The 14,146-nt window shown below is 49.6% G+C and overlaps 1 protein-coding gene across 1 annotated transcript; it reads left to right on the forward strand.

Annotated features, from left to right (window-relative positions):
• Positions 1-890: 890 nt before the first annotated feature.
• ACCSL (1-aminocyclopropane-1-carboxylate synthase homolog (inactive) like) lies at positions 891-13,076 on the forward strand. Its single transcript, XM_019974374.2, has 14 exons — positions 891-1,574; positions 2,946-3,005; positions 3,464-3,534; positions 3,909-3,978; positions 4,187-4,253; positions 5,690-5,787; positions 6,040-6,117; positions 6,460-6,560; positions 7,742-7,831; positions 8,589-8,634; positions 8,734-8,875; positions 11,026-11,168; positions 11,255-11,408; positions 12,687-13,076. Exons 1-14 carry the CDS (start codon positions 1,101-1,103, stop codon positions 12,821-12,823), a joined length of 1,731 nt encoding a protein of 576 aa, XP_019829933.2. The 5' UTR covers positions 891-1,100; the 3' UTR covers positions 12,824-13,076.
• The last annotated feature ends 1,070 nt before the right edge of the window (positions 13,077-14,146 follow it).

The raw sequence follows: 14,146 nt of genomic DNA on the forward strand, positions 1-14,146 counted from the left end.
GCTTTACAAAGGTGTACAAGGTCTTATCCAGCATTTGGACTTCTTTTCAGACAGAAGGTTGGGCTGAATAGTTAGAGGTTCAGAACGTATAGTCTGAGGAACTTTGTTAGAACTGCAATTACTCAGGCTCCACCCCCAAACCCCTGAAAGAAAGTCCAGTGATGAGGACTATTATCGCATCCTTACAAACCCTCTAAGTGATTCTGGTGGACTTTAAAACTCGAACCACGTATCTTGCCCATGGTTTCTGGTGATGGATGTCCAAGGCGGCTGTCACTGTGAGCAGGTCGAAGGTGTTTACAGGAGGGATACAGAGTAGGAGGATGAAAGAACTGAGTTCTGAGCATCTGGCATGACCGACGTGGGGGGAAAATGGAAAAATAAAAGGAATGATGTTCTAGAACAAGCCTTGGCAAATTTTTTCTGTAACAGGCCAGATAGTAGCTATATTAGGCCTTATGAGCCATACGGTCTGTGTTACAACCATTCAGCTCTGCTGTTGTACAAAGGCAGATACAGATAACACATGAACAAGTGACCATGACTGTGCTCCAATAAAACTTTATTTACAAAGACAAATGGAAGGCTGGTTTGGTCCCTGGGCAGTAGTTTACTTTCCCCTAGTCTAGCAGAATGACTTAAGGTTTTGGTTTGTTGTTTTTATTTTTGGTTTTTGTTTTTAGCAGCAGAATCCCTTTTCTTCCTTAGAACTGTATAAAGCAGGAGTCACTCTGATTGAAGAATCCACAGCCTACCTCTTCAATTTCTCCTTTTTCTTGAAGTGGGCCCCAAGGTTCTTCCTAAGAACACATATTAGTGACATTTAAGTCCAGTGCTCCAACGTCTGAGCTTGGGCCACTTCGGCATTGCCCTTGAGTGAGCAGGTAGCCCTTCCTCAGCCAGTTTGGGCCTGTAAGAGGTGTGGCGGTAGAAGGAACTGGGGGCCAGCCTGAGATCATGCCTGGGCCTGAGGTTCAGGAAGTCTCCTTTGCTGCAGTGCGTGGTTTCCCTCTGCAGGTTCCAGGCAGCCTGCTGAGGCCAGTGGGAACACCCAGACTACAAGTGGCCCATCAGACACCCCCCACACGCCCTGTGTCCAGATGAGGGACCAGGCCCTCAGATACCGCAGCATCCACACCCAGCTGATGGAGATGGTGCTGACCTTGCAACAGACTGTGGAGGATCACATCATGCAGCTGACGACCAGACCTCAGCAGCGGGACCTGGCGCTGGAGGAGCAGTGGCACCGTCAGGCCATCAGGGAGCAGGAGGCGCTCCTGGGTCGCCTATTGTTCCAGATCGTCAGCTTCCTGCCGGCTGGGGCCCCAGGCGACCAGAGCGTCCAACCGCCTTGCACGTCCACGGACTCCAGGGGTGATGTTGGTGGTGGGCAGCCGGTCCAAGCAAACAGGCAGACTGGCCAGATGTTCTACCAAGAGAGTGATTTTGAAAATACAGTTATCAGCTATGACCTGTCCAACCGTGGGATTGATATCTCTGCCTTATACCACTTGAGCTTCCGGGACTATGACACCTACCAAGGAAACAAATACCACAAGGACAAGAACACCTTGGTGAGGATGGGGGACAGGCTCGAGGGCCCCCATCACAGGGATTTACTGAGTCCTGTGCCAAGAACTGTGCGTCCTCATTGATTCTTCCCAGCCCCATGGAGTAGGTGCTCTTGTCCCCTGTAGGTGAGGGGGTGGGCACAGGAAAGTTGACAAGCTGGGTCTGGTTTCCCCTCCTGTCCTAGCTCTTATCTACGTGCAGTCACTGTGGTCACTGTGGTAAGTGAACCTACCCTTGTGGAACTTAAGTCTAGTAACAGATCTCAGCCATTGGGGAAACAGATGTGAATAACGTTCCCAAGAGCACCAAGGGGCTGCCTGCTTTGGGAACCATCAGGGAAGATGGTTTAAAGGTTGAGTCCGTCAGTCAGGTGATGGGGGTAAGGGAAGGGTCCTCCAGGAAGGAGGAACAGCATGGGTGGAAGCTTCAAGGTGAGAAGAGCTTGGAGTGATTGGGAAAGGAGGCCTGTGTGGCTTGAGTAGAGATGGTGAGCGCTCTAACAGAGGTATGGATGGGATCGGGCCATTGTAAGATGTTGGGATGTTATCCCAATGGTGATGGGATCAAGAAAAGGCTTCCAGCAAGGGAGGGTCCCAACAGTTTTCCAGCCAGGGGGCAGGGGACCATAGTAGCCTCCCCTTTCCTTCTGTTCCCACCCAAGCGATGTGTGGCCAGTGGCCATCTGCTTTTCTGAGGCCCAAATGAGTCGGGTATCCTGATCGGCCTCTGAGGGGCCGTGCCCCTTCCAGGAACTTGAAGGGGCCCTTCCATGGATGTGGAGATGGCAGAGGTGGTACTGGCAGGGACTGGTTAAGGAGCCAGGCTCTGGGGCCAGATGCTGCTCGTCACCAAGGTCATGTGGCTAGTGTAGTTTGTTCAACCTTTCTGAGCTTTACTCTCTTTCAGTGGGAGAGCAGAGCATTTTCTCAGGAGTTGTGAGAATTAAGGCAATTGACATGCACCACTTGGTCTAATGTCTAGAATATAGGCGCTCAGTGAATGATGGCTGGTACATAATATAACTATTACTACTTATGTTGTGGGTTGGCCAAAAAGTTCATTCAGTTTTGAATAAAAATAAGACACTTTTCATTTTCACTGAGAACTTTATTGGAACAAGGTACTCACTAACTGAATGGACTTTCTGGCCAACCCAATATATGGCTCTAAAGAGGGAAGTTTGCAAGCTGTTAAGATTTGGGAGAATTTGTGGACTATTTCCTGATATTAAGGTTGTCAAACACGGATTTCATTGCCTCATGGAGCAGGGAGACCTCCATTTGGGTTCATCCAGATGAGTAATTGTGACCTGTTTAAAGGGGTCCATGGTGGGCAGGGGAGGAGGACTGACCTTCGATTCCATCTATCTCCAGGGCTACATCAACCTTGGTACCAGTGAGAACAAGCTCTGTACTGATCTTCTGGCTGAGAGGGTAAGCCACGTTCCAGCCTGCGCTGCGACCCACCTTCAGGCCCAGGTCCCCCAAGAATGGGTCTCTTAGCACGTGGTAGACACAGGAATAAGACTTAGAAGTTTGAGGAAGGGAGTAGGGAAATAGCTTCTAGAATAGCACCTCTAACCTGCTGACTGGCCTTGCTGTGTTGGGAAGTTTTCTCTGGATGGGGGTGTGGTGGGTAAGCTGCCAAGGGAGCGTCTAGATCAAATGTAGGGTTGGGGAGGTTGTCAGACACTTCCTGGGGGAGATCTAGTTGTATAATCTTTGACACGAAGACTGAAGCCTCCATTCATCAGGGAGCATGTAGCATATATGCCCATTTCCCTCTGGGAGGCCCTGTGTTGTAGGGGAAACGCCCATGGGCATCCTAGGAGTAGGATGAAGCCTCTTGGGCATCCCTGGCCTGGCCATGCTCACGCTCTATTTGTCCACAGTTGAGTCAGAGTGACATGACCTACGTTGATGAAGATCTACTGCAGTACACTGATTGGAGAGGGCAACCATTGTAAGTAGCCCCTGGACCTGGGGTCTTCTGGTCTACAGGCACCTGTCCGCATCCAGGGAAAGACTTCCAGGTTCTCTGCTGGGTGCCTCCCTATTGTGGGGGTAATGACTTCTAGAAAATGCCTAGTGTAAACTATTGGAGCAGGCAAGCTGGTGTAGTACAAACAGCACCGCTCTGTCATTCAGGAGACCTGAGTTTTTGTCCGTACTCTTCACGTCTGTGTCTCCTGGGGGGTTGACAGCCTCGGTCCCCTGTTCACCCTGTAAGGACCCTGAGGTTGCATGCTCTGCTCTCGTGAAAAGACTGAAGTCTAGGCTGTGGGGAAAGCCCAGGGCCGATCCTGGAACGAACGGTCTGTCTGGGTCTGTCCACAGCCTGCGGAAAGAAGTGGCCCGGTTCCTGACCTTCTACTGTAAGACACCTAAGCCCCTTGACCCAGAAAATGTGAGTTTCTTCCCAGCCTTCCTGACACCCTGGTGGAGGACCATATTCTTGGGGACCTCTGCATTTCCAGAAGAGCCTCTCAGAGTCGGGGCAGGGTGGAGGCCAGTGGGTCCTCGCTGAGGAGACTCCCCGTGGGGAGGGAGACGGGGGACTGATCTCTTTTACGAGGATTGGTTTTCAACTTCTGCCTTCTGTGTATCTTCTCCAGGTGGTCATTCTAAATGGCTGCTCCGCTGTCTTCTCTGCTCTGGCCATGGTTCTGTGTGATCCAGGTGGTAAGTCAGTGGGCTCTGCGCTCCCTCAGGGACACAGCCCCACATGGGCAGGTGCGCATGGGCCCTGGGTCCTGAGGGAGAAGAGGGTCTTGACTGAAGACCTTTCCCCTGAAGTGCTGGGGTGCCTCCTGCACCGATTAGAGCATCTTCCTACTTTTTCTGCAGGAGTGAGGGATTTGAATTCCCATTTAATATGGGCATGTTACAGGCCTCCAGTCTGCCCCAGGAATGGTGACATCTGGAGCCAACTCTGTCTAGTATTAGTTGGACTTTTGGTCTCAACCCCAATACAAAGAGCCCTAGTCAACTGGCTTAGGCAATACAGATGTTCTATCTCTTCGACACACAGCAAGTTGTGTGTCTCTGGAGATTCCCAGGTGGCGCTAGTGGTAAAGAACCTGCCTGCCAATGCAGGAGACTTCAGAGACTCGGGTTCAATCCCTGGGTTGGGAAGATCCCCTGGAGTAGGGCATGGTAACCCACTCCAGTATTCTTCCTGGAGGGTCCCATGGACAGAGGAGTCTGGTGGGCTATAGTCCATAGGGTCACAAAGAGTTGGACATGACTGAAGCAACTTCAACAAACAAACAAAAACACCGAAATAAAACTAGGTTCTAGATCAAGTAAAGCTTGAGAGATCTGTTCTTGGTCTCCTTAACGATGCCTCTGAACAATGTGAAATAAGAATCTCAGATTTCTTGATGAGCCTACTGTATGGGGCATTTGTTACCAAGAGGACCAGTTTCACTGGAAGGAGTGGGTCCTTGATTAGCTCATCAAGGAGGCCAAATAGATGGAAAGAAAATAACACATGAAGTCACCAAGCCTGGGAGACCTGAGCCACGTAGAGAGATGAGAGCCCTCTCTGTGTGAGCCCTCTCTGCCTCCAGTGTTGGCCTGGAGCTGACAAGACTTGCTGATGATTCATGCTCTACCTGTTGCAAGCCTAGCTTGAGTCCCTGGATTCCAAGTAACTTGCAGCAGTATTCTCCCCTTTTCTCTTCTAGTGTACCCACAAAGAAGAAACTTAAGGGTTTTGTTTTCCTAAGTAACATTTTTAAGAGTGGATTGTATATAGAGCACTGGCTTATCATAGCTCAGATGGTAAGAAATCTGGCTGTAATGCAAGAGATCTGGGTTCAGTCCCTGGGTCAGGAAGATCCCCTGGAGAAGGAAATGGCAACCCACTCCAGTCTTCTTGTATGGAGAATTTCATGGACAGAGGAGCCTGGCTGGCTACAGTCCATGGGGTTGCAGAGTTGGACACGACTGATCGACTAACACTTACACTTATATATACAGAGCCTGTGCTGCAAAGCACTCACCCCCACGTAGGAGGGATTACACAGGAACCTTCTCTGAGGGGTGTGTTGCTGCTGATCTAGGGGACTTCACTGGGAGACCCTGAACTAACAGCACTGTCTCTCTGCTTCCAGAGGCCTTTCTAGTCCCCACCCCCTCCTATGGGGGCTTCGCCTTTAGTACTCACCTGTATGCGAAAGTCAAGCTGGTTCCTGTCCACCTGGAGAGTCAGGTCAGTGTGGGCCTCCTTCCCCTGTTCAACCGACCCAGGCAAGGGAATGGTCTAGGCATTGCTGAGATGGAGGTTGGTCTTGCTTTTCTCCCGTATAAGTTATGGGAGAAGGATGGAGAAATTGGGCCAAAAGGGCATGTGGGACTAGTCCCCAGGTATGAAGGGAAAGGATTGTTCAGGGTTTCTAGGAATGAGGAATCCAGGCCTGGAAGCTTCCAGATATGTGGTTCTCAGGCTGGATCTGTTTTCCAGGTCACTGAGGCAAACGGCTACCCCTTCCAGCTCACTGTGGATAAGCTGGAGCACACCCTGCTCAGGGCTAAGATTGAGGTGAGGTGGGAACCGGGTCTTCAGAGTGGGCACTGCTGCTCTGGAAAGCGGCTGAATACGGAGACAGTGGGATAACTTGTTCACCAAGACAGTGTGGGTGCCTTCTTCAAAAGAGGCAGTGTCCTAGGGCACATCTCCCGAGGAGCCCTGAGCCTGGCTGTGGGCCCCCAGAGCTCCCTCCTGTTCCCCTCTGCGGGCTCCATGATAGCTGCTCCTCCAATTGCCCACTGAGGCCTTGATGAGGGGTCCGATCCTACTCGGTGCCCTGGCCTTGACCTTCAGCAGAACTTGATGTGGAGGTGAAGGATTTGTGTTCACTTGGTTATGCTTGGTTCTTTTCAGGGGAAAAAGGTCAGAGGTCTTGTGCTAATCAACCCTCAGAATCCTCTGGGAGATGTCTACTCCCAAGACTCCATGATGGAATATCTGGAATTTGCCAAGAAGTATGACTCCCACCCCCTTGAGATGAAGTCCGTAAGAAGGGTTCCCATCACTCACAGTCAAGGAGTCAGAACCGGAAATAATATACCCTGTGTTCTCACTGTGTAGTATACTTTGTGCAGTCATGGACAACTAACTGAAATGGACGTGAAGGAAAAGGCACCCACGTGCTCACTGCTTCAGTCTTTGCCACTTCCCTTCTCGCCTTTGCCTGTGTGCACATACCCACGTAACAGTCATGAACCCTGTTACTTCCCACCCCTCGTAGCATAAGCTCTTCCTGCATCCATTTCCCAAACTCCTTGGCTTGAGGTGCCGAGGAAGGTGAGTCCCTCTAGAATTTTCCTGTCCCTGTTTCTAAGAACATGTTAACATCAGTTATTAATATCTCTGAAGTCTGGAAATAGCCTTCTTAGGGTAGATGATCTTCCACGGTCTAGAATAAATGTGTATTTGAACTTCATAACGAATCCAGACCACTTAACGGCGGCACATGGGGACCAGAGAAACAGTGCTGGGGGTGCTCCCCATGCCGGCTCTAGCACGGACTAGGGAGGGATTAGCTTTCTAGCTCAGAAACCAGTTTCTTCCTGTGAGATAGAGGTAACAGTACAGCTTCAGAGCACTGCTGGGAGAATAAAGGAGACGAGGCAGGTGTGCACTTAGCCCACTTCATATCCCTGTTTGAACCAGACCCTAGGTGGGAGCTCTTTTTTAAAAAATGTTTTTGATTGTTTTATTAATTGTACTGGGTCTTAGTCGTAGCACACAGGATCTAGTTTTCTGACTAGGGATTGAATCTGAGCCCCTTGCATTGGGAACATGGAGTCTTAGCCACTGAACTACTGGGGAGTCCTGGGAGTGCCGGGCCACACCAGAGGAGATGTCTCTGGGACGCCCAGCCCCTACCACTAGTCTCTACTTGATGGTTGAAGCGTGGGGCCAGATATTCTCATGCATGTCTCTCAGGTCCTGTTCCTTTCTAGTACCCCAAAGTCAGGACAGAAGGTCCCCTCTGGTGAAGGAGAGACCCCCTTCTACCTTACCACACCTCTTGAAAACTTTGAATGGGCTTCTGGGGCCTTAGGAGTGTCTGATCTGTGTTCAGAAAAACCTAACAAATAAAGTGTGAGTTATGATTAGAGAGAGCCTAGATAATCGTTCTCTTTCACCCAACCTGCAGGTACAACCTCCACGTGATTGTAGATGAGATGTACATGCTGTCTGTGTTTGATGAAGCCATCACATTCCACAGTGTTCTGAGCATGAAGAGGTGAGTTGGTCTCGGCGGGAGTTGGGAACGAGAACCTTGAAGCCGCTGCTTTTGCAGGGCGAGTCCTTGGGCAGTGCACTCCTTTGGCTATGAGCGAAGGACTGAGCCTAGAGCCTCCAGGAGTGTGAGAGTGAGCAAAGCATCATCTGTCCTCCAAAACGCCTTCTCTAAATGCCACTTTGTACACGAGATAGTTTAAGAAGAGGGTAGAATGAGCGTGGTCAAGTCAAGATGAAGCCCTACAGAAGGTCAGGGCTTCTTGATAAGTAGTGCACAGGGAAAGAAGAGAAATAGAGGAGAACTTTCTTAAGGGTTGGTATTTGGCCCTAGGACAGGATCCAGCAGGCAAAGCAAGAGAAGAGCATGCCTGGTGGAAGGAACAGTTTCACCAAAGGTGGGGCAGAAAGAAATAGGTGAACACATTTTAGAAATGTTTGGAAAGTCTAGAAATGGTGGCCCACTTGTATGAGGAGCCAACTGCCAAGAAGGTGGCTTTGGACTCGCTGTAGGAAGACCCCGAGCCAGGCTGAGAGTCCTTGAGTACCTTCAGGGGGCACTTGAGAGGTCTCCCATCTGGTTCCGCAAGGATACCTTTTGTTGACTTCCTGGCTTAACTGGGGTAACTGTGTCTTGAACTTTGGGTCCCTAGGCCCTTCTGTCTAGGAAGGCCCTCAAGGCCACTTTCATCTTCCCTTCATAGACTGCATGCCATCATCCTTCAAGTATTTCTCCATCATCTTGACTCTTTCCTTTCTAGTTTGCCTGATCCCAACAAGACCCACGTGATCTGGGGCGCCAGTAAGGTGAGCCCCAGCTGTCTGTCCTTGGGTGGGAAAGAAAGTGGAGCCAGGAGAAGAAGGCAGACCAACCAGGTATTCCCTTCCCTTCTTCTCTTCCTCTAGGATTTCTGCATCTCTGGCTTCCGCTTTGGCGCTCTGTATACCCACAACAGGGAGGTGGCCTCTGCCATGAGCTGCTTTGGCTACCTCCATAGCATCTCTGGCATCGCCCAGTACAAGCTGCGTCAGCTGCTTCAGGACAGAGGTACTGAGCCCCATCCCAGGCTGGACCTCATGGCCACTGGGAATTTCTGGGTCTGCATGGGCCTCTGACATGCCTTCAGTACACTGAGACCCTGTTCACTGTCTCGGGTTTAACAGTGGCAGGATGGGATGTTTATAGGAGGGCAGATGCAGCCGGGTATAGAAAGAAGACAGAGGTGCTGGTCTAAAACATTGATCATCTGAAAGCTTGTGCTCTGCCTGCAAAAGGGATAGTCAATTGTACTCTAGGACATGAAGGTGGGAACTTCAGAGATTGGTCTTTACATGAAGGCCAATTTTTCCTCCCATTCAGGTGGCACAGTTGGTGAAGAATTCGCCTGCCAATGAAGGAGATGCAGGTTGGATTCTGTGTCTGGAAGGTCCCCTGGAGGAAGAAATAGCAACCCACTCCTGTATTCTTGCCTGGAAAATTCCATGGACAGAGGAGCATGGCGGGCTACAGTCCATGGGGTCGCAAAGAGTTGGATATGACTGAGCACTGAGCGCAAACCTGGCTTATTTCAGGCAAAGATTACCAAAGAACAGCCTGACTCTTCAAATGTGATTTAACTTCATCTTCCAGGGTGGCCAAAGGAGAGGCCGTTTGGGCAGGCTGGTGCTGCTATATCTACGGCACCTGAATTTACCTTCCCTCTTAGATCTTAAGTGAATGCTGGCTTCAGAGAGAACTTCCCACCTTTAATGCCATGATTCAAACTTAGATAAGAGCTCCTTTTAAAAAATTCCCTGTCATTGAGCAGATGTCAGGCCCAAGGATTTAAATTGAGAGCAGGGATACATGAAACAAAGTTATCAGATAATCTGATTTAGAAAACAATCTGCTTTCAGCTTTGGGTGGAGAAACTGGTAGACAGGAGAAATCCAACTGGATGCCTCCCTGCAAGGTGCCAGGCCCTCTGATATTTGGTGGAAACCAGATTCCCAGCTTCTTGAACACTGGTTCTCAATCTTGAATGCACGTGGGAATTACCTCATGAAGTTGCTCAGTCGTGTCCGACTCTTTGCGACTCCATGGACTGCAGCCCACCAGGCTCCTCCATCCATGGGATTTTCTAGGCAAGAATACTAGAGTGGGTTGCCATTTCCTTCTCCAGGGGATCTTCCCGACCTGGGGATCGAACCCGGGTCTCCCGCATTGTGGGCAGATGCTTTACTGTCTGAGCCACCAGGGAGTCCCTCCTGGAGAGTTTAAATACCGATTTGTAGGGAATTAGGGAATTTAGTCATTCAGTCGTGTCTGACTTTTTGCAACCCCATGGATTGTAGCCTGCTAGGCTCCTCTGTCCATGGAATTTTTCAGGCAAGGATACTGGAGTGGGTTGCCCTTTCCTTCTCCAGGGGATCTTCCCAATCCAGGGATCGAACCCGGGTCTCCCGCATTGCAGGCGGATGCTTTACCACCTGAGCTATTAGGGAAGCCCAATGTGTAGGCTGAATCCACAAAGATTTTGAGTTAGCTGTCTGAGGATATAAGCTGGCCCATTAGGCCTTTTAAAAGCTCCCCAGGTGGTTCTAAAGTGCTGCCAGTGATGAGAATGGTTGTGCTAGGGTCATCCCCAAGCACATTGAGGTTCTTCACAGTCCATTTGTTAGGGTCTAAAGCAGAAGGTGAGGGAACTATGAGTAGCAGCTACTTGCCCGGTTGACAACAGCGGCATCAACCCCATTTAGGGGACACCTCAACTTCTTGCTTCAAGGGTGTAAATTCAAACATAACCTTACTACACAACTATTGAGAAGCCCAGCATCCCCACCTCGCACAATGGAAGTGGTGTCGTGGGTGGTGGTGTTTAGTTGCTAATCGTGTCTGACTCTTTGTGACCCCATGGACTGTAGCCCTGGGATCCTCTGCCCATAGGATTCTCCAGGCAAGAATACTGGAGTGGGTAGCAATTCCCTTCTCCAGGGCATCTTCTCTACCCAGGAAACAAATCCACACCTCCTGAATTGGCAGGTGGGTTCTTTACCACTGAGCCACCAGGAAAGCCTACGTGTTAGGTATGATCAGTTCAAATACGAGTTGGATAGAATCAGCAGGCATGAAGCCCAGGGAGGAAGCATTTGGTCAGGAGCCCTCTGGCAGATCTCAGCCCTGAAGTATGTAACAGCTCTCTTCCTCCATCCACTCAGAATGGATTGACAATATATACCTGCCCAGTTATCACTTCCGGCTGCAGGAGGCTCACAGGTATGTCACTCGCAAGCTAAAGGCATCGAAGGTCCCTTTTCTCAATCGTGGCTCCGGCCTCTATGTCTGGATCAACTTGAAACAGGTGAGCTCTGGGAGTGAAGACGGATGTTAAAGGGCATATCTGCCAGCTGGGTCTTGAGCTCAGGTCTGTCCGTCTCTCCTCCCCAGTACCTGGACCCGTGCACGTTTGAGGAAGAGCTGCTCCTCCATCGCCGCTTCCTGGACCACAAGCTGATCTTGTCCCCGGGCAAGACCTTCATGTGTAAGGAGCCTGGCTGGTTCCGCCTCATCTTTGCAGCCAGGCCCCACCTGCTGAGAAACGGTGAGTGGAGCTGACCCGCCGGTCCTAGCATCCTTCACAGATGCCCCCGCCACTCCTCTGTAACCCAGGAGTGGAGTCGCCCCTTATCACCTTTTGCAGCCTACATAGCTCCAGTCCTTCTAGGCCCTCTGTTAGCACTTTCATACCTCTAAGTGAAAGTGAAAGTCGCTCAGTCATGTCCGACTCTCTGCGACCCCATGCGCTGTAGTCCATGGAATTCTCCAGGCCAGAATACTGGGGTGGGTAGCCTTTCCGTTCTCCAGGGGATCTTCCCAACCCAGGGATTGAACCCAGGTCTCCCACATTGCAAGCAGATTATTTACCAGCTGAGCCACAAGGGAAGCCCATATCTTTCAGCTCCTTTGCAAATGAGGAAATGTTAGGCACTTGAAGTATATTATACTTTTGGTATGTCAGGTCTGTGTCTGTCATTAACGAGGCACTGGGACTGTAAGCTATCCAGAAATGGAGCTCTGCCCATGCAGAACTTGCCAGCTACTAGGTGAGGTAGGTAGCGCGTGATCTAGAAGTCCCTGTATGCTATACTGTGGGGTTGTGATTCTCCCCTGAAGATTATAGAAACATGACAATCGTTTTATCTATTGCATCTCAACACATGCAGGTCACTGTTCTACCTTCGGGGCACATAGCAATGAATATTTATGTTACATATCTTTTGGGCTAATGTGGAAAATAGACCGAGGGAAGGGCCACTAGAGGCAGACAGAAAATAATGAGGCCAAGGCTATAAGCTGCTGCTGCTGCTAAGTTGCTTCAGTCGTGTCTGACTCTGTGCGACCCCATAGACGGCAGCCCACCAGGCTCCCCTGCCCCTGGGATTCTCCAGGCAAGAACACTGGAGTGGGTTGCCATTTCCTTCTCCAGTGCATGAAAGTGAAAAGTGAAAGGGAAGATGCTCAGTCGTGTCCCACTCTCAGTGACCCCGTGGACCGCAGCCTATCAGGCTCCTCTGTCCATGGGATTTTCCAGGCGAGAGTACTGGAGTGGGGTGCCATTGCCTTCTCCAGGCTATAAGCTAGGTGACAGGATTTGATCTTGAGTCACAAAGGTAATCTAGCAGGCAGGGGCTGGGACAGTGAAGCCAAAAGAGCCATGGGGGATGTGGCAGGAAGACTTGGAAATCTATCCCCCAAAAGGGAAGGCTCAAGTTCAGCATCCCTGAACCAGAGGTTCTGCGGTGGTCTACCAGGACCTGCATGGATCTGGGGCCCATGCGCACTCCCGCTAAGTATTCCTGTCTTCGTCTGGACCCTCTAGCCATGCGTCGGTTCCAGCAGGTGCTCGTGGAGCAGGCGCAGGAGCGTACAGTGAAGCAACTGGAGGATGCAATGAAGGAGGAAGTGTCTACCCCTCAGCCAGAGGCTCCAGCCAGTCCCGCTCTCAGGAAGTCCTGATGTCAGCCTTGGATCTGGAAGGCTGGGCGCTCGCCTGGAGCCGTGACCAAACAGTGGGCTCCTCCAGGCATGAGTGCGTTTGACCCCACCATCAGCCCCCTTACGCGTCTGTCATTTTGGAAGCTTTACATCTTCTTAGTCTCTACGAGCCATTGCGTGTGTGCAAAATGTTTTTATGGGAATTCTGGTGGGGAAGCCTAGAGGAGGAATAAAAGGAGCTCTCTGGGTCCCTGTTTAGGTGGGTTAACTTTTATATTCTGTATCTAATAAATTCCATATTCTTTAAATTGCAGGCCTGTTTTATTTCACATTCTTCATATGACCTTTTGGGAGCTAGAGGATTTTTAAACTTAATTTTCAATTAAATTTAAATTAAATATTAAAGCAGGTAAAGCAGGTTATATGTGAAGAATACTTTCTAGGGCAGGCCAGAAAGGAAGGGAAATCATGATCCCCAATTGGCAGAGCATTTTCTAGGTATTGGATGCAGTGTCCCATAGGATCCTTACACAATCACACTCACCTTACACACGTGTGGCTACGTGGTAGAGTGAGAGTATAGTTTCAAATGTTTCTGCTTCCAAATATGAGTTCTCTCCATTTTTGCCTTTTTTAAAGGCTTTTAAAATGAGTCTCTGGTGATCAGCCTGAATGAAGTCTTCCGTTTTCATCTCTTCAACTGTTCAAATCATACCTCCTGAGCATTTCTCTGCAAAACCTTTGCACATCTGAGCTTTGGTCTGAGCATCGAAGCGGTGAAATGGGCAGAGCGGGGACTACCACCATTTTATAGATGTTGCAAGAACTATTAGCAGCCACTGATGGCTTTGATCAGTCACTTGGGTTTGGGATCATCCTCACTCTCTTGGGCAGCTTTGCGGCCCACCAACAAATCCTGATTCTTCAAGACTTTTTGACACCAGGCAAGTTTGTTTAGAAATAAACTTGATTAGTAGACATAGAAAGAGAATTCACTGGTTGCATGAATGAGTTCATGTGACCAGAAGAGATGACTTTCCTTCTCCTCAATATTTATGTCTCTTATTTTTCCGTTCTAATTTCATGGCCTAGAACCTCAAGTACAGAGTTGAATAAAAAAGTAAGAACATTCTTGCCTTGTTCTCAATCTTAACAGGATTAAGTTCGGTCTCTCATTCATAAGTATAATGTTACTAGAAATATTTTTCATACTGCCTTTACCAGATAGAAGAATTTCCTTCAATTCCTAGTTTGCTGAAAGTTTTACCATAAATGTGTGTTCAGTTTTTACCAGATGTTTTTGCCTGTACCTTTAGAGATAATATAATTCTTTTAGTTATTAAT

Source organism: Bos indicus, chromosome 15 (assembly GCF_029378745.1).
Source record: "Bos indicus isolate NIAB-ARS_2022 breed Sahiwal x Tharparkar chromosome 15, NIAB-ARS_B.indTharparkar_mat_pri_1.0, whole genome shotgun sequence".
NCBI lineage: Eukaryota > Metazoa > Chordata > Mammalia > Artiodactyla > Bovidae > Bos > Bos indicus.

Bases quoted from the DNA above. Each gene is read 5' to 3' on its own strand.
- ACCSL (XM_019974374.2), top strand. From the start codon at position 1,101: ATGAGGGACCAGGCCCTCAGATACCGCAGCATCCACACCCAGCTGATG. The intron at 6,118-6,459 runs GTGAGGTGGGAA...GGTTCTTTTCAG, and splicing joins TGCTCAGGGCTAAGATTGAG to GGGAAAAAGGTCAGAGGTCT. The intron at 8,876-11,025 runs GTACTGAGCCCC...CCATCCACTCAG, and splicing joins TCAGCTGCTTCAGGACAGAG to AATGGATTGACAATATATAC.